At 43.1% G+C, this 25096-nt stretch overlaps 1 protein-coding gene across 4 annotated transcripts in view; it reads right to left on the reverse strand.

Moving 5' to 3' along the window:
* RAB31 (RAB31, member RAS oncogene family) overlaps positions 1 to 25096 on the reverse strand; it is a 236483-nt gene that overhangs the window by 166702 nt on the left and 44685 nt on the right. For 3 of the 4 annotated variants that reach the window (XM_029590987.1, XM_029590986.1, XM_029590988.1), the window contains exon 2: positions 15328 to 15407. The exons of the other annotated variant lie outside the window; for it this stretch is intronic. In XM_029590987.1, the coding sequence (XP_029446847.1) occupies positions 15328 to 15407 (80 nt within the window). The remainder of the gene's footprint in view (positions 1 to 15327; positions 15408 to 25096) is intronic. 4 annotated transcript variants of the gene reach the window in all.

Consider the following 25096-nt stretch of genomic DNA (forward strand, 5'->3'; position numbering starts at 1 on the left):
GAAAAAAATCAGCAGAACCAGAGGTCACGAGCTGAGGCTCCAAGGAGGAAGACTAAGAACCAATGTCAGGAAGAATTTCTTCACGGAGAGAGTGGTGGATGCCTGGAATGCCCTTCCGGAGGAAGTGGTGAAGTCCAAAACTGTGAAGCACTTCAAAGGGGCATGGGATAAATATTGTGGATCCATCAGGTCCAGAGGACGCATATAAAGAGCAGGTAGTAAAATACTGCACGGAGCGGCAGTAGCCACAGAGGCATTCACGGAGCGGGATGCCAGTGGCCAGTGGTAGGTGTCCACCTTCATGGAGCGGAAGGATGTAGGGCTGTCATCTCCCAATTAAATAAAAAACAAAAACAAAAAACAAAACAGGGATGGGATCCATCAGGTCTAGAGGACACATATAAAGAGCAGGTAGTAAAATACTGCACGGAGCGGCAGTAGCCACAGAGGCATTCACGGAGCGGGATGCCAGTGGCCAGTGGTAGGTGTCCATATAAAGAGCAGGTAGTAAAATACTGCACAGAGCGGCAGTAGCCACAGAGGCATTCACGGAGCGGGATGCCAGTGGCCAGTGGTAGGTGTCCACCTTCACGGAGCGGAAGGATGGAGGGCTGTCATCTCCCAATTAAATAAATAATAAAAAAACCCAGGGATGGGATCCATCAGTTCTAGAGGACGCATATAAAGAGCAGGTAGTAAAACACTGCATGGAGCGGCAGTAGCCACAGAGGCATTAACGGAGCGGGATGCCAGTGGCCGGTGGTAGGTGTCCACCTTCACAGAGTAGAAGGATGAAGGGCATCCATCTCCCAATTAAAAAAAGAAAAGAAAAAAAGAAAAAAAAACAGGGATGGGTTCATGGGCTTATAGGTATTACCAATTATTAGGCTTTTCAATATTTGATGATAGTTAATGTGACTTTCAAGGCATTCTTCACTTTCGGTGCATGTCCGGCATGACTCCTTGCTTCAATGACAGGGGAAAAGAAAAACTGATACTTCACACATTTCCAGCATTGCCCTCTGCTTCATGGCAGAGAGCTATGCTGCCGCTTACCCAACTAATCAAACTTAATATTTCACTTGGAAGCAGCTCCAGCACTGCTCTCTACATTAATGGTGGGGGTGAAAAGGGAATTAGAACATAAGGTTACTAAGAGCCAAGAGAAACAGTTAAGTATGAGAACAAATGTGTGAAGCTTGCTGGGCAGACTGGATGGACCGGTTGGTCTTCTTCTGCCGTCATTTCTATGTTTCTATATGTTTCTATGTTTCTATGTTTCTATGTATCTGGCTAAGTGGCACTGAATATCAGCCTCAAAATAAACCAAGGCATTTGGATTCGCGACTCACTATGAGAGCTTCTACCATTTTCTACTTTCAATCTTGATGAACTGTTACCTTAACACCCAACACCTCCTTTGTGTCTAAGAACCTGCTCATTGTCTCCATCAGTTGCTAATCCAGTTTCCTCTGAACACTTCATGACCACCCCTACTGTGGGAATTCTCTAGATATAAAAAGGTCTACAGCCATATCTAAAGATAAGGCCCGTTTTGGTTTGGGGTTTTTTATATTTTATTATACTCCACTCTGGAGTGAAAACCTAATCTTAGTAAATAAATTCTGAAAATCACAAAGCAGCCATTAGTAGAGAATCGGGTTGGAAATCAGATCATTGCGATAGTTTTCATACTTTGCTATGGTCTCAACTGATTAAACACACTGTGGCCCTGTTTTGAATTCCTGCATGAAAGGGATAGTAGGAGTCTATTATTATACCCATTGCTGGAAGAAAATAACATCCCAACCAATAAGGACAGGGACAACAAGAACAACATTTCAGCTCAATCAAAAAGCAGAAACTCTGCTGCACTTGGATTATAACATCCCCATCTGGGACCCTGTCTCACAGGAGACGGCAAAGATCAATGTCCTATGGAGGGAACTGCAGCAGCACAAGAAGCAGCATCCACTATCAGGATTTCAAAAACGGCCAGAAACCAATATTTCCCCATGCAAACAACTGCTTGTGGAAAACAGATCTTCCTCTGTGATGACATTCACTGGTCAACTTACTAATGCAATGGTAAAGTACTGCAGCCAGTACATTATGGAGACTTGGGAATTAATATTTGGGCATATCACTGACTCCCTCCCTCCACCTCCCCTTGTTTTCAACAAGGGGCTACTTTAACACATTTTCAGTTTTTTTATTTTTGGTCTTTTTCTCCCTTTTTTTTTTACTCTCACCTTCGACCCTTCTTTCCCAGAGGATCCCTCATCAGCTGTAGGGTAAAAGAGCTGCTTCCTCCTAGACTCATCCTCAACACTGCTCATTGGCCGATGGGAACTTCCCTCCTTTCCCAAATCTGCCCACGTCACTCGCAGCTCCAACTGGCCCCGAGGGATAGGGCTCCAAATCTGGATCCCCCATGCCACAGGGCCACCTCATTTAGGATTTTTTTTTTTTTTTTTTTGCTTAGAGATACTTACAGCAACCAAGAAACTGCCTGTGGAATCAGGTAAACTAAGTTACTAAAAGGGATTGGGATAAACAGAAAGCAGTGCAATATATTTAACATAATACTGTATTTCCTACTATTTCAAACTAATTATTGTACTATAATTAGAACTCTGTTACCTTTTAAAAATTTAGCATTAGAATGTACTTTCAATGAAAAAATTTGCTAACCATGTTAACAAAATATTGGAATTGTAAACCGTTGTGATGGCAATACCGAACGACAGTATATAAAACTCTACAATAATAATAATAATATAGCAGCTTGCCCAAATATCACACAGTGAGAAAGGGACAGAGAGGTAGGAACTGAATCTACCTCTCCAAGTTTCACAGATCTTTGTTTCCACTTCCAATGGCTGCTCCCCAAACTCATCTCCCCCTTCCCTTTTCATCCTCTCAGAAAAGTAAATGTAATGAAAGTTTATATCTTAGGACTATATACCTCACTTTGGGGGAATTTCTTTCAAAAAGGCAGGCGATAAATCCTAATACATACATTCTAAAATTATATCCAATGATGGACAGTCGCTAGTAACTTCTTACACCATCATCTGCATTATGAGCTGGCTGTCCAAGTCACAAAGGGTATGCCCACATTGCCCAGTACCTTCCCTTGGGAATTGAACAGTTAAACATATAATCATCCTAGTCCTGGTGTCTGATGTTAGGGTGCAGATTACAAGGACTATATCTGTGATAGACAAAAATTGAAGAAACAGACAAAAAAAAAACACAAAACACACAACTATTTGAAAAGCAAGTTACACAGAAACATGACAGCAGAAAAAGAACATATGGCCCATCCAGTCAGCCAATCCATGGACACCTTTTCCATGTCAAAGCATTAGCACAGGCATAGGCAAGGTCTGCTTTTCAGGACATCTGCAATTAATATGCATGAGATATATTTGCATACAATGGAGACAGTGCATTTAAAAATACCTCATGCATATTCACTGTGGATATCCTGGAAAACAAACCTGTTTATTTTTCTCCAGATCAGCGTTTCCTACCCCTGCTTTAGTTCAAGACATTCCGTGCTTCACTTATTCAAAAGAGATGGTACATGGTTGACAGAATGCCCTTGATATGACAATGAACTTCCACAGTCACTCATTTTTCTTGCCCTGGGAATTTTCTAACTCAGCAGCTTAGGTCAGTGCTTGATGTTCTATAAAGAACAAAAAAGAACAGAACAAAAAAAAGCACTTGTGCTGCCATGCTGAAGACTGTTCTTTTTTGTTACAATGGCAGCTATGCTGTCCTGTCAGCTCTCACTGCTCCGCAACACTTAGTGGCTGTGTGTGCGTGAGTGTACGCACGCGCACCAGTCTGTCTTTACGCAACATAATTTTGGCGTTGTTTTCTCTAATATATGCATGTATGTACAGTATGTGATTACGTGTCCATGCCTACAGTACCTGAATGTAATGCCCTTTGATGTGTCTGAAAGGCGGAATATAAATCAAATAAATACATCTAAGAATTTTAATAACTCATAAAATATGTCTTGTGTCATCCTCTGAGGTCCACATTCAGAACACTAAGGGCTCTGTTGTTGAGCACATTAGCATCTTTGCCCAAACAAAAGGAAGCCATGGATAGATATTTTGTTCTGCTCAGCATGGCTGGGAATTTGATGAATCCCACCCACAAATTCTCAGCCTATGTCCTTTAGGTGCACTGAGCTAAGCTCTGAAGTACCATTTTTCACTATGATATTAAAAGGAAACAATCTTGTAGATCCAGCATCCAGTCAGGCAACAATACCATTCTAGATAAATATAGCTTTAGACAAGCCTGAAAATCACCTCTGGTTCAATCATTCCCTGGATCTGTTGGGGGTTGGCAATGATGCGAGGGAAGCATTCACAGCCCCAGTGGTAGAGGGAGTTGTAGTCACTGCATAAGAGTGCCACCTAGTGGCCAAATTTAGCACCCACGATTGCATGGTCCCTAGCCCAGGACAGTCACTGCAATGACTATTAGTGACCAGGTACATTGGGAGGGGGTGGGGTAGGGGAGGGATATAAAACAGGGGGCAAAAAACCCCCAGTAAATGAAAGGCTCAAAGCAGCAGATACCAACCCTGCTTTTGACTGAGTTGGAAGAACAAAAGGAGCAGGAAAAAACTGTTGGAGGAAAAAATAAAGCCAATCTCCTTTCAGGGTGCATGCATTTTCTCTCCCACAGAGAGTGCAGCCTATGATCACTGCTCATCTCCCATTCTACTGAAAATAGGACTATCAGCATAAACACATGCACTTCTGAACACAAACATGATTAGTGGCCCAGCTATTCTACAGAAAAGCAGCTACTAGGCCTGCTGCTCTGTTCTTGTGCTCTGTTCTGGCATTCAAAATTTAGGCCATGTAGCTATTGTATTTAACACTCGCATCTTCCCAAAAAAGAGATGGCTTTCAAAACATGGACTTGTGAGTTGAAAGATGTGCATCCTCGCACAGCATCAACAGAAAATAAATTGTGTTAATGACAGGAATCAAAATACTTATTGCAACACAGAAGTTACATTCCATCACTGCTTCCAAACTTACACATGTGTTGTAGTGAGGAGCCAGAAGGGTAAGAGGTATGAGGAGGAATTTAAATAAACAAGAGGTTTGCAAAAAAAAAAAAAAAAAAGGCCTCTATAATTTTTGCTGGCATTTTACTGTTTTAAATAGAAAAAAAAATAAAAGTTATCCACAGTTTTCAGTCCCATCTAAATGTGCAAAAATTCTGGAAAAGGCAAAAAAGAAAACATACATGTCTACTCTTACCCTTGCAATTACAAGTAACCCTGGGCATGCACGGGCTGTGACAGAGCATGGGTTTGCTCAGTTTGGGGCATCCATTCATTTCAACTTTATTTTTTTGGCTCATTTCATTCATTTCAGCAGTTTAATCATGTACAAAGACATTTATGCATATAGAAATGAAAAACTCACAAGTTTTATGTGTGTAATGGATCTATGCATATAAACTACCAAAGCAAATGAAAACTAATGCATACCCCAACATCAGAGCAAGCTTTAGTCAAGATACTCAGAGGGAAACAAATCCCATTGAATATACTCAGCTAGCTTTAAATTTATCTATATAAGCTTACCTAGATAACTTTACACCCACTGTCCACCATGGCCAGACTTACCTGATTGAACTTGGCTGGGTAATTACTCGGCTAAATTTACGACCCACTCTGGAACATCCTCAAACCACCTATTTTTAATCCAGATACATTTTTGCAAGGAAATAACTTACGCAGCTAAAAAAAAATTGATTGCTGTGAGGGGCAGGAAAATCAAACCTTGGGTTTGTCCAGCTAAATGCTTAACTTAGCCAAACGGACCCACTAAATATTGACTCTAGGGAGTATAATGTTAAGTAGGGTGTGTAAGCCAGAATATACAAGCATAAGTATGTGCATACAAAGTTATGCCTGTAGTTTCTAAACTGTGTGGCAGGAGACTTGTTCACTGTAGTGCCAGCAGTGATTAACCAGCTCATTTAAAGGTGGGGTATGAGAGGTTGTTGTCTGGTGGACTGTCCCTATGAAAAATTGTAGTAATCTACTCTCTGCTTGTTTAAACAGAATATGGCTGCTTGGTTGTCAGCCTAGATCAATATTTTCTTTCCCTATATGTAAGAGAAAGCCTTAGAGAATAGCTGATGGCTCACAACTGTAGATGGTTGATTTGTAGATGATTCCCCGCCAGGAACCTCGATCCCACCCCACACTTGTGTGCACTCCCCAACCCTTGATAGCAGCATTGGTAGACAATCACTTGATGTGAAATGTGCAATGAGAGGCCCACTTTAGAACTTCTGGATTCATTCGCCACTGAAAGGATGCTCTCATACAGGGAGTCATCGAGATTTGGTGGGATAAAGGCTGGTAGAATTGATCCCATTAGTTTTAAAGGTCCTAGTTAAGGCCCCCACCATGTGCTGATGAGGCAGAGGAAACACATGCAGCTTTGCAGCCATGTTTCTGAGAAGAGTCAGGACTTTCTGAGAAGAGTCAGGACCTCCCTCGCCGACACTAGTCCTGTTGAAGGACAAACCATACCAGGTCCCTCAGCAATGCAGTTCTTTCAACAAGGAGCAACATTTTCTCTTGAAGCGAGTCTATCCAGGCTCCTAAGAACTGTATTCCTTGAGCTGCAACCAGGTTTGACTTGGCAAAGTTGACCAGGAAATCCAGTTGCTAAAGAAGCAATGTTTTTCTTAAGGGAATCAATCTGTCGCCAGCCAATCATTAATATATGGCAACATGTAGACAGTCTGCCAATGAAGCTCTCTGCCACTACCGCAAGGCATTTTGTGAACACCCTCAGGGACATAGAGAAGCTGAAAGAGAGCACCTTGTATTGGTAGTATGTGCTCCTTACCATAAACCTGAGGAACTTCCAATAGGTGGGGTGAACGTGTGCATAAGCGTCTTTCAGATCTAGAGCACACATCCAAACTCTCTGTTGAACCTCTCCAGTACCAATCATTTATTCAGACTCCACAAGTCCAGCATGGGTCTTAATTTCCCCCCTCCCCCACCTTAATTTTCCCCTGATGTCCCCATCTTGAAGGAATCAGGAAATACCTGGAGTAGAATCCCTGTCAACACTACTGAGAAAAGACAGGTTCAACTGCAATCTCCAGAAGGAGCAATTCCACTTCCAGTGGCAGTCGGGTAGATTTAAAAGGATCAGAGCTGGAGACTGAAGTCCATTGGATCAGAAGAGGGCGAGAGTGTGTAAGCGGTAGCCATACTCCACAATTTTCAGGACTCAATGGCCTTTGGTGACACAGAGCCTTTCCAGGAGCAAGGACTGAACCTACCCCTCCCTACCAGAGGCAGCAGGTCTCATATTCATCAAAAACTGGTCCTGGGTTTAGACTGCGATTGTTGCCGAGTCTTTGGCCGATGCCTTTCCCTCTGTGATCTCAGATGAGCAGCTGCTGCTTAAGAGTGGGAAAAACTCGATCATGCATAAAAGATTGAGCACTTGTAGGAAAATTACCAGCATCAGGTGGGGGCCAGTTGGTCCCTAACACAGTTGAAAGCTATTGCAAGATAGATTTGTGTTCTTTAAATCAGAGTGACGTCTCTTGAACTCTTCCACAAAATAAAATTGTCTCTGATGCAACGGATGGTACCTTCACATACCTCAAAGAGAGGGATAACTGTGCCTTAGTGTATGAGTTCTGCGCCAAAGACTTGGACTAGTTAGCCTCAGGTCTGATTAAAACAAAGGATTCAGTGCCATAGAAATCGTCTCCGCCATGAAGGATGAAGGGACTTGAGCCAATAAGGCTATCTCCTGCCTTGGAATCAAGGAGAGGGGCTGCTCTAGAGCAGCCCTGTGCCAACTTTTTATTAGGCACTGAAGGGGAACAGCTCCAAAGTAGGCCCCTCATATCACCTGGGTACTGTAGTTAGTGCTTCAACCAGTGCCACAGGTTTCCATACCACGCTCAACCCCTGACTGGAGGCAGATCTAGGAAGCAACACTAAGAGGAGGGAAGGGAGTCTTCCTGTGCTTGCAGGATTGAGAAAAGGAGGATTCCCACCTCAACTTCCTGCATAGAAAGCCCAGTTGCACCTCACTCCAGGACAAGGAGTGGCTCCACTGCCCAGCCTCGCATTGTGGCTTAGGGGCTCTTACCCTTCTGTCCCCTTGTTAGGGCCTCCCATCTCCCAGTTTCTGATGCACCCTTGGAGACATCCAACCATGGCTTTAGCCATTGAAGGTGTCTTGGTGCTTACCCATGCAGTGATAGACAATGTGTGCGTATTGTGATGGACATCCAGCACCCACAAAATAAGCCTTGAAGTCATCAAACATAGGCTTCTTGGCCTTAGACTTCCTCATATTCCATTCTAAATATTTTTTTCTTTTAAAGAACTGAAATTGTTTGAGGGGATGCCAAGACAGTGAAAAAAAATAAAAAAAAACAGCAAGGAAACAACAAAATACAAGACCAAAAGTAAAAAAAACGTTTAAGAGACACATCAGTGTGGTAGCATGCAGGCTCAGAACTCCAGCACATGCTCAATGGGGTCTTTGCAGATCTCCAAGAGTTAGGTCAGTGTCGTCAGGTGACGCCAACTGTTACATTATTGTATGAATAAAATGGCAATCACTAATATTTGATACAAGTCATTTGAAAACAAAGAATTATCTTTTGATTTTTATCTCAACACAGATCTCTTCAGGGGTCAAAACATTAACAGACTAGGCAATCCTTTACAAAGAAACAGAACATGATGGCAGTGAGAGACCATGTGGCAGGGGTGACCAATCCCAGTCCTCGAGAGCCACAAACAGGTACATCCCCAGGGCATCCACAATAAACATGCATGAAACAGATTTCAAACAATGGAGGAAGTGCATGCAAATCCAATCTCATGCATATTCACCGTGGACACTCTGAAAACCTGGCCTGCCCATGGCTCCCGAGGACCGGAGCCAGCCAACCCCGCCACATGGGCCATCCGATCTGCCCACCCACATTTCCTGTACGGTTTTATAGACCTTTCCTTAGAGATCCTCCATGCTTATCTCACGCTTTCTTGAAGTCTGATCCTGTCCTCATCTTCATCACCTCCACAGGGAGGCTTTTACATGCAACTACCACACTTTCTGTAAAAAAGTATTTTGCTAGAAATTTGCCTGAATTTACCCCTTTCACCTTCATCCCATGCCCCCAAATAAACTGCTTCATCAGTACTGGCACTATAGTAACAAGTGTCCCAGATTTGCCCACCAGAAATCTGGCACCCTTACTCTAAACCAATGCAACGATAAATGGTGTTCAGACATTTATAAAGTTATTGTTGGGGGAAGGGGAGAGAAGAGCATGAATGGCTCATTAGAATCTGTAGGAGGGGAGCATGATCATTGTTTGCTCGGGGTAACAAAAACAAGTTGCACCGGCACTAGGCCTTCACTGAGATTTTGAGAATTTAATTCTGCAATTTGATGTCTCACCTCCCTTCCCACCCCCACCCCCAAGCAGTCTTCTAAAAGTACAGAACACAAGAGTAACCAAGATCCTCCTGTCCTTACAATATGCACCAGCCACTCAGGTACTAAAAGAGCTAAATTAATACAGCATACTAGCTGATTCTTACATGATCAGCGATATGCATCCAATTCTTATTAAGGGGGCTCTCAACAGTTCTGTTCTACATCTTCTGTCTCCTCCCCCCCCCCCCCCTACACACACACATCCTGGGAGGGAAGGAGGGGCAGGAGCAGGGAGCAGAGAGTTGTTCTTTGCTGAGTGAGATTCAGCACCTTAAGGAAGCAGGAAGTCTTCAGCTGGCCAGCCTCTCCCAGAATTTTGATATCTTAGACACAGGCCTAGCGTACCTATTGGATAATCTAGGCCTGAGAAATACAGATTTTATCTTTGATAGTGATTAGCATTTTCTAGCAGACAGGACCGGTAGCAGTATTCTGCGATAAAGCAGGCGACAGCAAGCATGGATGGCGCATTTGGGTGTCAGAAGAAGGGTCAGCAACCTTGTGCTCTTTCTGAATGCCACACCTGTTCTAGCCACCATCCTGTCAAGAATGTTAGGAGGAAGAAAAAAAAAAAACATAGGCAAAATGGAGGAGACAAAAAAAATGAGAGAACATTTTAAGTTTAGGTGACCAGAGAGCTCCAAGGATTATTGGGAAATGGGCATACACACAGGAAGTAGCAGTGCTATTTACTTTAAAACACACTGAACAACAATCCAGAGGGACCACTGAGAGGAGAGGGTCATCTTACTGGTGGGCTGAAGAGGACCGGTAAGTATTGCTTTGAGAAATTATAGAACTTAAAATTATTAAAATCATCCATTGTACCTGAAGACTGGAAGGTGGCCAATGTAACCTTGATATATAAAAAGGGCTCCAGAGGTGATCCGGGAAACTATAGACCGGTGAGCCTGACTTCAGTGCCGGGAAAAATTGTGGAAACTATTATAAAGAATAAAATCACAGAACATAGATAGATATCATTTAATGGGACACAGCCAGCATTGTTTTACCCAAGGGAAGCCTTGCCTCACAAATCTGCTACATTTTTTTGAAGGGGTAAATAAACACGTAGACAAAGGTGAACCAGTAGATGTGGTGTATTTGGATTTTCAGAAGTCGTTCAAAAAAGTCCTGCATGAGAGGCTTCTAAGAAAATTAAAAATTCATGGGATAGGAGGCGTTTGTGGTTTACAAACTGGTTAAAAAGACAGGAAACAGAGAGTAGAATTACATGGTCTGTTTTCACAGTGGAAAAAAGGTAAACAGTGAGTGCCTCAGGGATCTGAAGCTGGGCAGGTACTTTTTAATATATTTATAAATGATCTGGAAAGGGGTACAATGAGTGAGGTGATCAAATTTGCAGATGACACAAAACTATTTAGAGAGTTAAATCACAAGCGGATTGTGATAAATTGCAGGAGGCCCTCATGAGAGACTAGAAGACTGGATGTCCAAAAGTGGACAAGTGCAAGGTGATGCATATAGGGAAAAATAACCCTTGCTGTAGTTACACAATGTTAGCTCCTAATTTATTTTTATTTTTATTTATTAAGGCTTTTATATACTGACTTTCTTGATACAAATCAAATCAATTCGGTTTACAATGAACTAAGTAGAATATACAATTAACCAATCAACAAGAGATACAGAGCATACAGTTACATTATAACAAGGAAGCCTTAACTTGGAGTAGGAAAATAAAGAAGGGGTGAACGGAGCAATAAATATATAAAGTGCAATAAAATAGAATAAATACTATATACAGAGGAGGGGGCAAGGAGCCAACCTCTCTTTAATGGATATTATGCATGAGAATTTGGAAAATTTTGTTTACAGAGATGTGTGGTGTACAATTCTAGATCAGGGAATGGAGTTTGTAGTGGGGAAGGCTTGGCTGAACAGCCATGTCTTTAGTTTCTTTTTAAAAGTTGTTAGACAAGTCTCCAGTCTGAGGTCCGGAGGCATGGCGTTCCACATGGAGGGGCCTGCAGTAGAGAATGACCGGTCTCTGATGTTTGCGTGGTGCACTAATTTGATTGTAGGAACGTGTAAAGATCCCTTGTAAGCATCCCTTAAAGGCCTGGCTGTCGAGTGCAGTCTGAGAGGATGAGACAGATCAAGCGGGGTTTGATGGTGGATATTTTTATGAATGATTGTGAGAGATTTATGGAGGATCCGGAAGTTTACTGGGAGCCAGTGGAGATCTTTTAGAATAGGAGAAATATGCTCTCTCCGATTGGTGTTTGTCAGGATCCTTGCCGCTGCATTTTGTAGCAGCTGGAGCGGTTTAATGGTAGAGGCTGGAAGACCATGCAGAATGGAGTTGCAATAGTCGATCTTAGAGAACAGAATGGCTTGGAGGACGGATCTGAAATCGTAGTGGAATAGGAGCGGTTTGAGCTTTTTGAGTACTTGTAACTTGTAAAAGCACTCCTTAGTAGTGTGTTTTATAAAATGCTTTAGGTTCAGGTGACTGTCGATTAGGACTCCAAGATCTCTGGCGTGTGATATATGTGGAATATTTTGTGATTGGAGAAGTATGGGACTACCTTCTGGAGTAATTAGTAAGAGTTCGGTTTTAGAAGTGTTGAGCACAAGGTTGAGGTTGGATAAGTAGTGGTTTATAGTTTGTAGATGAGCGTTCCATAACCTGAGAGTTGAGTCCAATGATTTGGATATAGGGATTAAAATTTGAAGGTCATCTGCGTAAATATAAAATTTGAGTTTGAGGTTTGAAAGTAGGTGGCAGAGGGGGAGAATGTAGATATTAAACATGTATGAATATGTATGAATGTATGAATATGTATGAATGTATGAATGTATGTATGTATGAATGTATGTATGAATGAATGTATGTATGAATGAATGTATGTATGAATGTAAGTATGTATGAATGTAGATATTAAACTAATATGAAACCTACCACCCAGGAAAGAGATCTAAGCATCATAGTGGATAATACATTGAAATCGTCGGTTCAGTGTGCTGCAGCAGTCAAAAAAGCAAATAATGTTAGGAGTTATTAGGAAGGGAATTGCAAATAAAATGCTGAAAATGGTGAATATCTCGCTTTATGGTGAGACCACACCTTGAATACTGTGTTCAATTCTGGTCGCTGCATCTCAAAAGATATAGTTGCACTGCAGAAAGTACAGAGAAGGGTGACCAAAATGATAAAGGGCATGGGACGACTCCCCTATGAGGAAAGGCTAAAGAGGTTAAGGATGTTCAGCTTAGAGAAGAGACAACTGAAAGGGGATATGATAGAGGTTTACAAAATCATGAAAGGACTTGAATGGGTAAATGTGATTTGGTTATTTATTCTTTTGGAGTTACAAGGACTAGGTGCACTCCATGAAGTTAGCAAGTAGCACATTAAAACAAATTGAAGAAAATGTTTTAACTCAACGCACTGCCAGAGAATGTGGTAAAGGAAGTTGGTGTAGTTGGGTTTAAAAAAGTTTTGGATAAGTTCCAGGAGTAGAAGACTATAAAATGCTATTAATCAATATGGAATAGCCACTGCTTGTTACCAGCATTAGTACCTTGGGATCTAATTAATGTTTGGGTACTGGCCAGGTACTTGTGACATGATTGGCCACTGCTGGAAACAGGATATTGGGTTTGATGGACCCTTGGTCTGACCCAGTATGGCATCTCTTATGTTCTTATGAAAAATCTAAAACAAATTGTTCAAAAGTTTATTGTACTGGGACCTATGATTATTTATGACCCAATAAGCGGTAAAAATGCTGAAATCTTAAGGCATCCACGGGATATTATGCTGGTCCTTATTTAGAAAAAGGATATGCTAGGGAAGTCTCTGAGAGTGATGCCAACTACATATTCTGTATAAAAGCTTAATGGAAAGTTAAGAATTGTTAACAGATGTTTTTCCCCCCAAGTACTGAACAAGATGTCTGCACTTCTTCGACTGTTTTTCAAAGATATTGCTAAGGTTACCAAATGTCCCTGATTTTTAGGAATTCACCCCATATTTGCATGCTTATCCCCGACTGGTCACTGCCAGAATTAAATTGTCCCTGATTTAGTTCTTCATTATCCTGTGCATGCTCCTTCTGTTTGTGGCAGCATGAAGAGTTATTATAGGCACCAAATGTGCCAATTCCTCATGCAGACCAGCAGGATCATGGTGCTGGTGGTAAAGCTGAAGGGAATGGACCTGGCCTGCTGATGGAAGCAGCATGACTCACCCTCAATTCCAGCTGGTTGGAGAGGAGGGGGTAGGTGGGCAGCATGGCACAGTGGCAGCAGAGAACCCAATTTAGCCATTGGCTGGAGTAAGACACCGCCCCTCCAATGCTGGAAGCCGGAACAAGAGAAATCAGCATCTGACAAATTGCACCTCCCCCTCCCCAACGACAAAAGCAGCAACACCAACCAATGGTGTGGCAGGTGGAGGATTTGGCCCCACCTCTTGGATTTAAAGCAGCAAAACCAGCCAATGGAGCAGCAGCTGAAGGATTTTACCCCCTCTCCCCTCAGAGGGTGGGTGTGGAAAGATTCTGTCTCCCAGCCGCCACTGAAGGAAGGGAACAGTAAGACTGGCCAGCAGGAGGACGTAGCTCCTTCCTCTCTCTCCCACCCACCTCCTTAGCCCAAAGCAGCAAGATTTGGCAGGTTGGCGGTGGGAGCAGGAGGGCTTCAGGTCCCTTCCCCTATGGCAGGAAGAAGTAGAGGATGCCTACACTGGGAAGGGCAGCAGGACGACGGCAACAACATTTTGGGATATGTGTAGTCCTAAAGACAGTGGGAGGGCAGCTACACAGCTCACAGGAAGAGCAACAGATCTGTAAGTAGTGTGACTTGTTGGGGAGGGAAGTGACGGAACCAAATAGGAGGGCATGGGGAGAGGGTGTTTGAACTTGGGAGGGACATAACTGGGAGAGGGGTGATAGAACAAAGGAGGAGAAGGGATATTGGTGAGAGGGTGCTGGAACTCAGGATGGAGGGGCAAAGGTTGATGGAACTAAGGCAGGGGATGGAGGTCAGGGGTCAAGAGGCAATGAAATAGGGGAGGGTGGTGCAGGGAGAGATGCAACTGAGAGGGGATAAGGGTGTTGGAAAGAGAAAGGACAATAGGGGTGAGGCTGTGAGGAGCAGGAAAACATGGAACCAAGGAAGGTGATGCTGGGGGAAGGGGGGGGGGGTGATGGAATTGAAGAGGGGTCTTTTGGACCTAGGGGTGGAGGTGACTGAGGGACTGATGATGCAATTAAGGAGGGAGCAGTGGGTGGTGGAACCAGGGAGGGATAAAGGAGCACAAAGCTTTTGTACTGGGTTCTAAATAATTAAATATATGGTAACAATATTTAAAAAATATACCTTTAGGTATGAGGAAATTGCAAATTTTAAAAGTAGATTTGTTCTAATTTTCCTATGGGGATAGTTCGTATGACACCTCTTCCTCCTTAACTCACTCACTATTGATACTGCAAGTGACCAGTATCCCAGATTTGCCCACCAAATATCTGGTAACCTTATCCGTTGCATCTGTGAACTTGTAATTCCAACTTCTCTAAAAGAGCAGAAGGTCTACAAATCCATAGATTCAATGTGGTAAAACAAAGAATGAATCAGCTTGTCCCTTATGACATGGAGCTGTCTGCTCACCTTACTTCATGCATACCATGTACAAAGGTTTTACTATATTAATTTAAAAAAAAGTCAGTAAAGCAAGACAACAAAAAATTTTGTCTCTGGCTGGAAAATATGAAGAATTTCCTAGCATAGTCTGCTGTGCACTTACCCTATCGTGGGACTGATATTGTGATCAAAATGATCCTGGACAAATCGACAAACTATACTTGATTTCCCAACCCCTGTATCCTGCAAAACAAGACAGAGAAAAACAGTAAGCCACATCTCTTATCACTCTGAACAAGAGTAAGAAAACTTTACTAAAACACGATTTCATGCACACATAGTATAAAAGATGCTACAGATTAGAAAACCTAATCAATACATGACATCCTCATTTTGAGCAGATATGACCCCCATCCTCACTGACAAGAGACCAGGCCCTAGGGGATGGAAGAGGATGCTGTGGCCACTGGAGGCAATTTTCCTCTAATAGGGCAATCCAAAGATGATCACTCCTTTGGAGGCAGCAGCACTGGAAGCACTAAGTGGACTAGGCAGCTGCCTAGAGCACCAAAGTTTCGGAGGCGGCAGCAGCAGCAGCACTGAGCAGTCACTGATCTGGCCAGTGGGCCGGGCTGGCCTTGCCTGATGCTCACAGGCATCGGAACGAGGTGGGCCATCGGGGGCCCTGGCCCAACCAATTTTGTCCAGAGCAGCATCTCTGCTAGGAGCAATGCACCACGGCTTCGGTGTGTCAGTCTCTGCACCAGCCGCCACAGCTGCAGCAGGAGCACACGGGAGAGGTGCATGTTATACCTGCAGAACTGTTGCTTGCTGCCTCCTCTGCCACCACTGCATCTGCCTGCTGGCTGAGGAGAGAGCCGTGGCTGCCACCTCCTGCAGCTTATCACGTTTGCTGCAGAGCCAGAGGGTAGAGTTGTCGCCTCCTTCACATCTGCCAGCCCAAAGGTGAGGAGAAAGGGAGAGATCCACCCCTGCACGGACGGACGACAGTTAAGGAGGAGGGAGGACCTGGAGTGGAAGCCAGAAGAAAGGGAGAATAAGGGTGCCGCTGGCCAGGGAGGGAGGGAGGTGTTCAGGCAGGTAGAGGGGTCTGGAGAGACAAGTTCAGGGTGTTGCTGGGCAAAAAGGATGGAAGAAGGGAGAGGGAGCTAAGCTGCAGGAAGGGGGAGACAGAGAGGCCGGGAGATGCTGGGCAGGAAGGGTGAGGGAGAGAGGGAGTTAGGGGGCTGCTAAGTAGGCAAGGGTGAAAAAAAAGCAAAGTCAAGGGTATGAGGAGACAGCAACAGGGGGAAGAGTGGAGGGTGGAGGGGGAGGGAAGAGGTCAGGAGGATGCTCGGCAGAGGCAGGAGAGAATGAGAGGGAAGGACTGAAAGGGAATAGTTGGGAGAAGTGAGAGGATATGGTTGGAGAGGCAGCATGCAGGTGCTGGGGGGGTGGAGACAGGATGACCGAGCTATGGAAGTTTTGTGAATGTTCGTCTCCTCTGTCTTTTGTACTTTTGCTTAATATAGGAGGAAATGTATTACTGTTTCTAGTTCTTCAGTTTTACATTGCATAGTGTGGCTTGTTTGGGGGAGGGGGGGGGTCCATTTCAGTTTTTGCCTTCACATTTGTAGTCGGTGGACAGCTACTGTGTATTTGGTTAAAGTCTGTGTTTGTTCTGCATTTGTGACCAAGGTAAGATATTCTCCTGGTATGTAGGGCTCTGTATCAGTCTTCTTCTTTCCCAATAGGAGGTGCATCGGTGTTTTAGTGCCCGCTGCAATATCTGCAGAGCTGCCTTTTCTTAGGAAGGATTGTTGCTATTCTTGCAGAGGGGGTTTTTTTTGGCAAATTTTGTATTTCACAATGTGCCTGAGAGTAGAGGGAGAGTTTGGGTTGCTGTTACAAAGATGACACTGCGATCTGAATATTTATTTATTTATTTATCAAGTTTTATATACCGTCGTTCGGTTTAGCCATCACAACGGTTTACAAAGTTTCGATGTTTAACAGAGTTTCCAAAAGGTTCCTGTGATTGTTAACATAGATATTGTAGGCTTTGTAAACGTAGTTCAGATGTCAAACTATACAGTTTCGGTTATGTGTTATATTACGTGCTTGCACTGGCTCCACATGTTTGCATAGGGTCAGAAGGAGGGAAGTGGTGTTTGAGAGTCATTGGGTGAGTTGGTAGGCTTCAGTAAACATCCAGGTTTTTAGTTCTTTTTTGAAGGTTTTTAAGTTTTGCTGTGTTCTAAGTTCGGTTGGGAGGATGTTCCAGAGTTTGGGACTTCCTAGGGATATGGCTCTCTTCCGAGTTGAGGTAAGTTGTTTGGAACGAGCAGGTGGAATCTTTAATAGACCTTTATTAGCTGAGCGGAGGTTTCTGTTTGGAGAGTGCAGTTTTATGGATGTACTTAACCAGTTTGTTTTTCGTATATTATTTTGTGTAATATGGATAGTATTTTGTATTCTATCCTAAATTTTATTGGGAGCCAGTGTAGTGATATAAGTGTAGGAGTGATGTGATCATGTTTTTTAGTTCCAGTGAGTATTTTTGCGGCTTGTATTTTGGAGGATTTGGAGTGGACGGATGGTGTTGAGAGGTAAGTTGAATAGCAGGGAGTTGCAGTAGTCCAGGTTGGAGAAGATGAGTAGTTGGACTGTTCTGAAGTCGCTGGGGGAAGGAAAGGTTTAGATGACGAAGGGTTAGTAGTTTGTGATATCCATCTTTGATTTTAGTAGTGATGTGGTTCTTGAAGGAAAGTTTATTGTCAATTATGACTCCAAGGTTGCGGGCATGATTGACAGGTGAGATTGCAGCTTTTTGGTTCATTAAGTTGAGTGGTGGTAGTTGAGGAGCGATGTTCTTTCTATCCAGTATGATTATTGTCTTATCGAAGTTTAGGATGAGTTTCATGATGGTTAGTAGTTGCTTTATTTTGGTGAGGTAGGTGGCTGTTTTTTTGTAGGGTGTCTTCCAGAGAGTTGTGTATTGGATTAATATTTGGATATCATCCGCATAATGAAGTGGGTCAGTTTAAGGTTTGAGAGGATAGTGGCATATGGGAGCAGATAAATGTTGAAGAGTGTCTCAGATAAAGCGGAGCCTTGGGGAACTCCGGTGTCTAGGTTTATTTTAATACTGGGATTATTTCTGTCTCTCTCTTTATACCACATCTTCCTGGTCTCCGACTGCATGTCTTGGTATTTGAGAATCTTCTCTTTCTCCTTACCTAGCACAGATTAATTGCTTGATATTGATACTTATTAGCAATGCTTTTCTCCTTTACCATCATGTCTGGTTTTCTTGAAAATTCCTTTTAGTTCAATAGAGCATGGGACAAAACTGTAACATTATGTAGAAAAATGCAAGGTATTCATATTTTTTATATAGATTAAAAAAATGTATAGCTGAAAACACAAATATGCAACAACTTACAAAATACACAAAAAGATGCCAAAAAACATTATAGTGTAGACAAACGATGTTCCAACACCCGTACTCTGCCCTTGGTCAAGAATGTCCCATGTGATTAAAACTTCTTTATTTTCTACAATTCTAGCACGGTCATGATCCAGTTGTTTTCTGGTATAATGTTGTTATAGTATTTACACAGTTTTCAGTGGATGAGCTGGGCTCCCTTATAACTATTATAGTAGAAGCTAGTAGGGAAGGGGGCAGGAGGACGCACAGGCACTGGCACAGATATTGATTAGATTGTTTGGCCTTTCCTGTTCTGGAGCACCTCCAGCGGCATCCCAAAACAAGAGAGGTGGCGATGGACTTCAATAACAATAGGTGCCACAAGTGTGAGCCCTTAGGTTGTGGCATGGTTGATGCAGCCTAGCAGGCAAACCTACTAGGCCCACACCGACAGCAGATGGACATGACCTTACTGGGCTGGTTCTCGGGTTTCACCTATACTAGCCCCATTCACCCGTAGATTGAGCCTTTGGGTTACAGGGGCTGGCAGGACTTAGGTGAGAGCTCAGTAAGTGACAGTCAGACCAGGCTGAGTAGCAACTAAAGGTCAAGGTTGGCAGCCAGCAATGGTATCCAGGTGCAGGCTGAGGTCGGGGCAAGTAGCAAGCAAGTGGAATGCAGGTCCCTAGCAAGGTCAAAACCAGGAAGTCAGGCAGAGACAAATGGACTAGACAGGGAGCAGGCACAAGGGACCACAGCACAAGCAGGGGCAAGGCAGGGCAGGACAATGACAAGGTAAGACAGGCATGGAGTCACGGAGGCAAGACACGGTAGACACAGGAAACATGCACTGCTAGGCAGGAGAACCTGTTGCTGAGGCAAGGAGTAGGAGCACGGCTGGGTTTAAATACCCAGCCGTACAACATCATCAGTGGGCGCTGACAGCTCAGTTTCCGGCCACAGGATCTTTAAATATAGGTGCAGCACATGCACCTAGGGAGAGCCAGCATCTCAGCATTTGGGGTAAGTGCAGCTGGCCACTGGACATCCCGTGGCCATCCAAAACATTACAGTAACCCCTCTCCAGTGTCCTAGGCTTAGGCTTACATGGGAAGAGGCAATGGAGGAGTGAGACAGGAAGCTTGGACACTCAAAGCTGGACCCCAAGAATTCTCCTTGGGACCACACCCCCACGAAGTTTCTCATATTTCCCAAGAAAATATTATCCATACTTAAATAGCGGCATTCTTTTACACGGCTCTCATTGACACGTCTAATATAATACTTGCTCGTATAAATTAGTCACGGAAAACGTTTTTGCCTCCCGTGGTTTCACATTGCTTTTTTGTTTGTAATACTCCTTTACAGGAAAATATTCCAATCTATACTCGCATTTAACCCTTTGGGTTCCATACTTTTTAATCTATAGATCTACTTCTCTTATTAATATCTTATCACGATCTCCTCCTGCTCCCTGGCCCCCTCCCTGAACGTCAGAGCTCCCCTCTTGCCTTTTAGTTCCCTCTTCAAACTGCCATAGTTGCTCTTCAGGTCTCACTTAAGCAATCACAACTCCTTTTTCTTTGATACTTGGATTATCTTGCAACTCCTGTGCCTGTCTTTCTCAGCTGCCCAGGCTCGCATTTCTCAACTTCCCACTGTTTGTCTACTCTGTTCTCTCACTCTGAGCTCCTTTGAGAATTACCTCACTGTTAAAGTACAACAGAAATCCTGTAGTGCTGTTGGATTTTTGAGAGAACTCTTTATGTCCGCTTTCATGACTGAGAACTAAATGCTTGTCAATAACTCAGTCTGCTGCGTGACTAATTATTTGGTTTGCAAGCTGTACAGTTTGGATTGTTAGGTGGCTACAGTATTTCCTCTGATCACCTGGGCAGCACCAGAAGTGGAGCTGCAGTGCAGTACTGACTAGGAAAGGCTAAAGGTCACGTTTTGCCCTCTTCAGCAGTGAAAGCACATAATTGTCAATGATGTCCTATAATATAATATAAGTGTAAAAGGACAACACCAGACTTCTTTCTCCATAACCCTGTTCTAGGCATCCCAAGCAGCTGCAAGTCAGATCTCTCTGCTTGGCCTGCAGATATTATCACCATATGAAAGGGAAACCCCCCTCAATATCTCTTCCTTTTTCCAAGGCAAGTAGTTGAGCTTCTCTTCCCTGAAGAGGGCCCCCCCCCCCCTGAGTTTGACTCTCATTTTCCAAAACAAGAAAGCAAGCTTCCTTTCAGCAAGATGATTTTGAAAGCCAAAGAGGTTAGTAGTGCATTCACCCAGGAGAGCTGTGTGTGTAGATAAAAGCTTCTGCACTGTAATCTCATAGAAATAAATAAGGCATAAAACGCTAAAAATAAAATAAAGCAAAGAATTTGCAAAAAGACACACACATAACAAGCTTGAAGCATTCAACCAATTAAACCTTCCTTTACCACTATTAGCTGCACTATTATTTTGTCCTGGCCCCCGTCCCAGGGCATCCACATAGAGCTTGCTGTTGTGGGTAGGGTTCTATTGAATCCCTTAATAAGTGTTTACTTGTATTGCAGGCCAAACAAAGAGCAGCAGGTGTTCTTACGCAGCTGGCTCATGCAAGGCCCCATGAGTTTCTGCAGAGCTCAGGCCATCTATGCCTGTGTCATTTCAGGCAACTATGCAATCAAGAGATCCCAGACCCTGAAGTGGCCCTCGCTTATCCATCCTCGTAGAAGAGATGAGCCTCAGGAGTGGTCGCACCCAGAACAACTGTCTGCCAGCAACTCTGGTGTTCCAGGCCAAGCTGACCTAACCAGGGCTGGAAAGCTTCCGATTCAGTAAGACATTACCCTGTTTTCCTCTGGGATCAGCCTGGCTAGGTCATGTGCTTAAGTGAGTTCAAGGGGTCAGCTGCTATGTCTCCTGCTTATCTTCCACTGGTTCTTGGGTTATACTTAAGCCCCCATAAGCCAGCAGGTAGCAGAAATCTCTCTCTCTTATTGCTTTCCACAGACCTTTTCTCTCTCAAGGTTCTCTAAGAAGTCCCTACTTCCTCTATACACCCAATTGCCTTTTCTACCTCTCAGAGTCACTTATTTTGCATCAGGGCCTTACCGCAGAGTTGATATGTACAATGTACTCTCTACCTAGGTTCTGAGTACATTGTACAAATCAACTCCTCTTTTACCTTTCATCACTCCCAATGTCAGAAAATCTTCAGTGCTGTCAACTTTGCAGTTTGTACTTCTGAGTGTGTATGTAAAACTGCCCCCCCCCCCCCCCCCCGAGTTAAAAGTGTTCCTTCTTACAGTGGCATAAATAGTAAAGTTACATATTGGCCTCTACATAGATTCTCTCTCTCCCCCCCCCCCAAATTCCTATTTGTGATAAATACCTTGTTGGTCAGTAATGCACCTGCAGTAGATTAATCAGCATGCAATGCAAACATTAGCGCTGGTGCAATACATTTTTCACAGTTTGCGGAAATTACCTCTGTGATGTGGGAGCAGGGAAATTAGCCTAACTACACCCCCTTTATCGCGGGTGCTATATTTATAGCTTTTTGGTAAAGCCAAGCCTCTGTTTGTTAGGATGTAGGATCCAGTAGGTCTTCAACTTGTGGCAGGTGATTTCCTAGCAGAACCACTGAAGCACCTAGAGGCTATTTAGAGTTTTGGGGTAGAATTTGGATATTCAGCTAGTTTTGCGGCTAAATTATAGCGATTGTGTCATTATCCAGCTAAAATAGGGGCGTTCTGTGGCGTGACAAAGTTATCTGCCAGCACAGCCGATTTTCAATTAAAACCAGCTAACAGGGATATTTATCAAAATGCATTAATGCACACGATTCAGACAGAGATCCTCTGGGGTGACATATATAGTAGTCAACTATTTATATCACTATAGGAGGGTCAGTTAGTAATGCGAGGTGAGGTTTTGGTGGTGGTCTAGAGTTTTGGGGCCAGTTTTACATGCAGAGTGAGACGTACGAACAGCACAGTAGACCTTGGTGAAGATTTGACGTGATTTGGAGTGAGGAAAGTCAGACTAAGATGAGATTACTTCCATGTTCTCTCACCCTAGCTTGAGAGTCCATCAATCTAGGGCGAGAGAACATTGGAGAAATCTCATCCCCCTTTGAACTTATTGGTACAGGGGGACCTGAAGGAACTCACACAGTTAGCTCATACTGCTTGCTTTGGCTCCTCTTCTGCTTCCTTTGGCTATTATTTCTCTTGCTAGCAGCATTCAGGATCAGACCAATCATCTCTGCTCCGCTCGCTTGTGTGTAGACAGGGGGGAAGACTACTCTGATCCCTAAAACCTTTTCGTGGTCACTGCCACTATCTTTTCTACTGCTGCTGCTGCTGCTCTGGGCCCCTTCTGGGGTGTAGTCACTGGATGCCTCTCCCCACACATGCGCTTTATTGCTTCTAGGCAGGGACCAGAGCCAGGCAAGTGGCCACTGGGGAAGCAGATGCTGCATTTTCTTATAAAAATTTAAAAGCTCATTGGAAGGGTTAGCCAAATGGCAAGACTGCTGTAATAAGAGTGGTCAGCCAAAAGGTACAGAGACAGAGATTCAGCAGGGCTAAAATACAGCTGAAAATGAACTTTAACTTAAGACAGGTAAGTTGGGCATTGAGGCCCCCATAAAATGGTCAATATTTATTTATTTATTTAACATTTTATATACCGAGGTTCTGGTAACAATCTTACTAATCACTTCGGTTTACATATAACATTAGGATGACTAAACATATGAGTCTTACATGGAACAGGCGAGTGAACTTGGACAAAATTGAATTAAAAATAAGGCATAATAAGACAACAAATAAATAACAACAATCTTATGGACAGGCAATAAGAAAGAATAAATTGAGTATCTAGTATTTGAAACTTGTCTAGATGTAAGTTATGTAAGTTAGCCGACTTATCCCGCTAACTTAGGTGGGATATTCAGTAGTGTGGATGTGCTGCTGAATATACCAGGATAAGTTTAAAGTTAGCGGATAAGATAAGTGGCTACTCAATAGCAGGCCTAAAATTAGCTGGATACCTGAGGTGGATAAGTTTGAATATTGCTACTTATCCACTAATTTAGGAAGATAAGTAGCACCCCGCAGTTAAATGGGCAGAATGCCTCTTATCAGGCAAGATTTTAACCAGATAATGATTTATGCTGCTAAAATCTAGCCAGATAAAGCTGAATATAGCAAAACTTCCCATTTAGATAGCTAAGTTACCTGTCTAAATGGCTTTTGAATATCTACCCCCTCCTCCCATGTTTATTACTCCAGGACAGTTATTACTGCCTTACTCATAAGACCACACTACATCTTTTGCACTAAATTTTAAAATGTCCTTGAACAGCAAGAAAAAAGATAACTCCATTTTAAGGCAAAAAAAAAACAGGGAGACATTTTCTGGCAATGAATATCCTAATGAGTGAAAGTGAGTTCAAACAGTCAAAAGTCTGACTCAGCATGAAAATGCCGTGGCATGAATAACCTTGTTTCCTGATTTCTGTGCAAAGCAGGCATTATTTTGTGGAAAATAATACTGACGGCCTGCAAGGGAATTAGAGATTTATGGCATGTCACATTTAATATATGCAAGTCGAGCACCAGACCATGCATTTCTGAAAAAGTACCCACAAGATCAAATGGCTAGTGCAAGTCACCCCCCTTGCACTGAATGTTTTGCAAAGTTTTTTTGAATCAAGAAGGAAAGAATGAATTCAGACATCCAGAGTTATTTACAGCAGTCCAGACTGTCTACGTGTCACTGCTACCATTGTTTAGAAGCAGTAAGAATGGGCTTGGATATGGGCTGGATCTGAAGTAAAGCCCACTAGATTCAATACAGAGTAATGTGGAATTGTCCAGCACGAGGCATGTAAGAAGGGTATTATCTAGTGCTGAGTGATTTATATGGTCCATCCCCACCAGAATGGGCCCCTTTTTTTGTGAAAATCTGTAAATGTGTTCCAGAACATTCTTTTCTTTTCTGTTCTTTATTTCCTATTTGGTGTACACTTGTCTATGTATATTTTATACAAGTTGGTGCCTTATCTAAACTCTCTTTGCATTCTAGAATGAAAGAGTTAACTAGATGGATACTTTACCCTATTACATTTTTCTTTCCAGTCCACTTTACGGGATCTGAAAAGGAGATTATGTTCTTTAAGAAGAGTTTTCAGGGTGCTTTAAATTCTAACTGGCTTTCCATTTCTACACGTGGCTAACCTAAGCTTATAGAGTATTACCTGCAACTCTAACCCAGAGATCCAAGGTTATTTTAAGGAAGTGTATTGTCTCTAGCCCAGACACTATACTGGAGATTATTAAGGGAATATATTTTCATCCAGAAAACTATACAGGTGGTTTTAAAGTAGAATATATCTTCTCCAACTCAGGGATTTTACAGTTTTAACAGTGTTGAAAGTTATGCCTTTTACTTATCTGTAACGGAATGTGAGTCCTTAGGTTGTGGTGTGATTGACAAC

This window comes from Rhinatrema bivittatum, chromosome 2 (assembly GCF_901001135.1).
Source record: "Rhinatrema bivittatum chromosome 2, aRhiBiv1.1, whole genome shotgun sequence".
Classification (NCBI taxonomy): Eukaryota; Metazoa; Chordata; class Amphibia; order Gymnophiona; family Rhinatrematidae; genus Rhinatrema; species Rhinatrema bivittatum.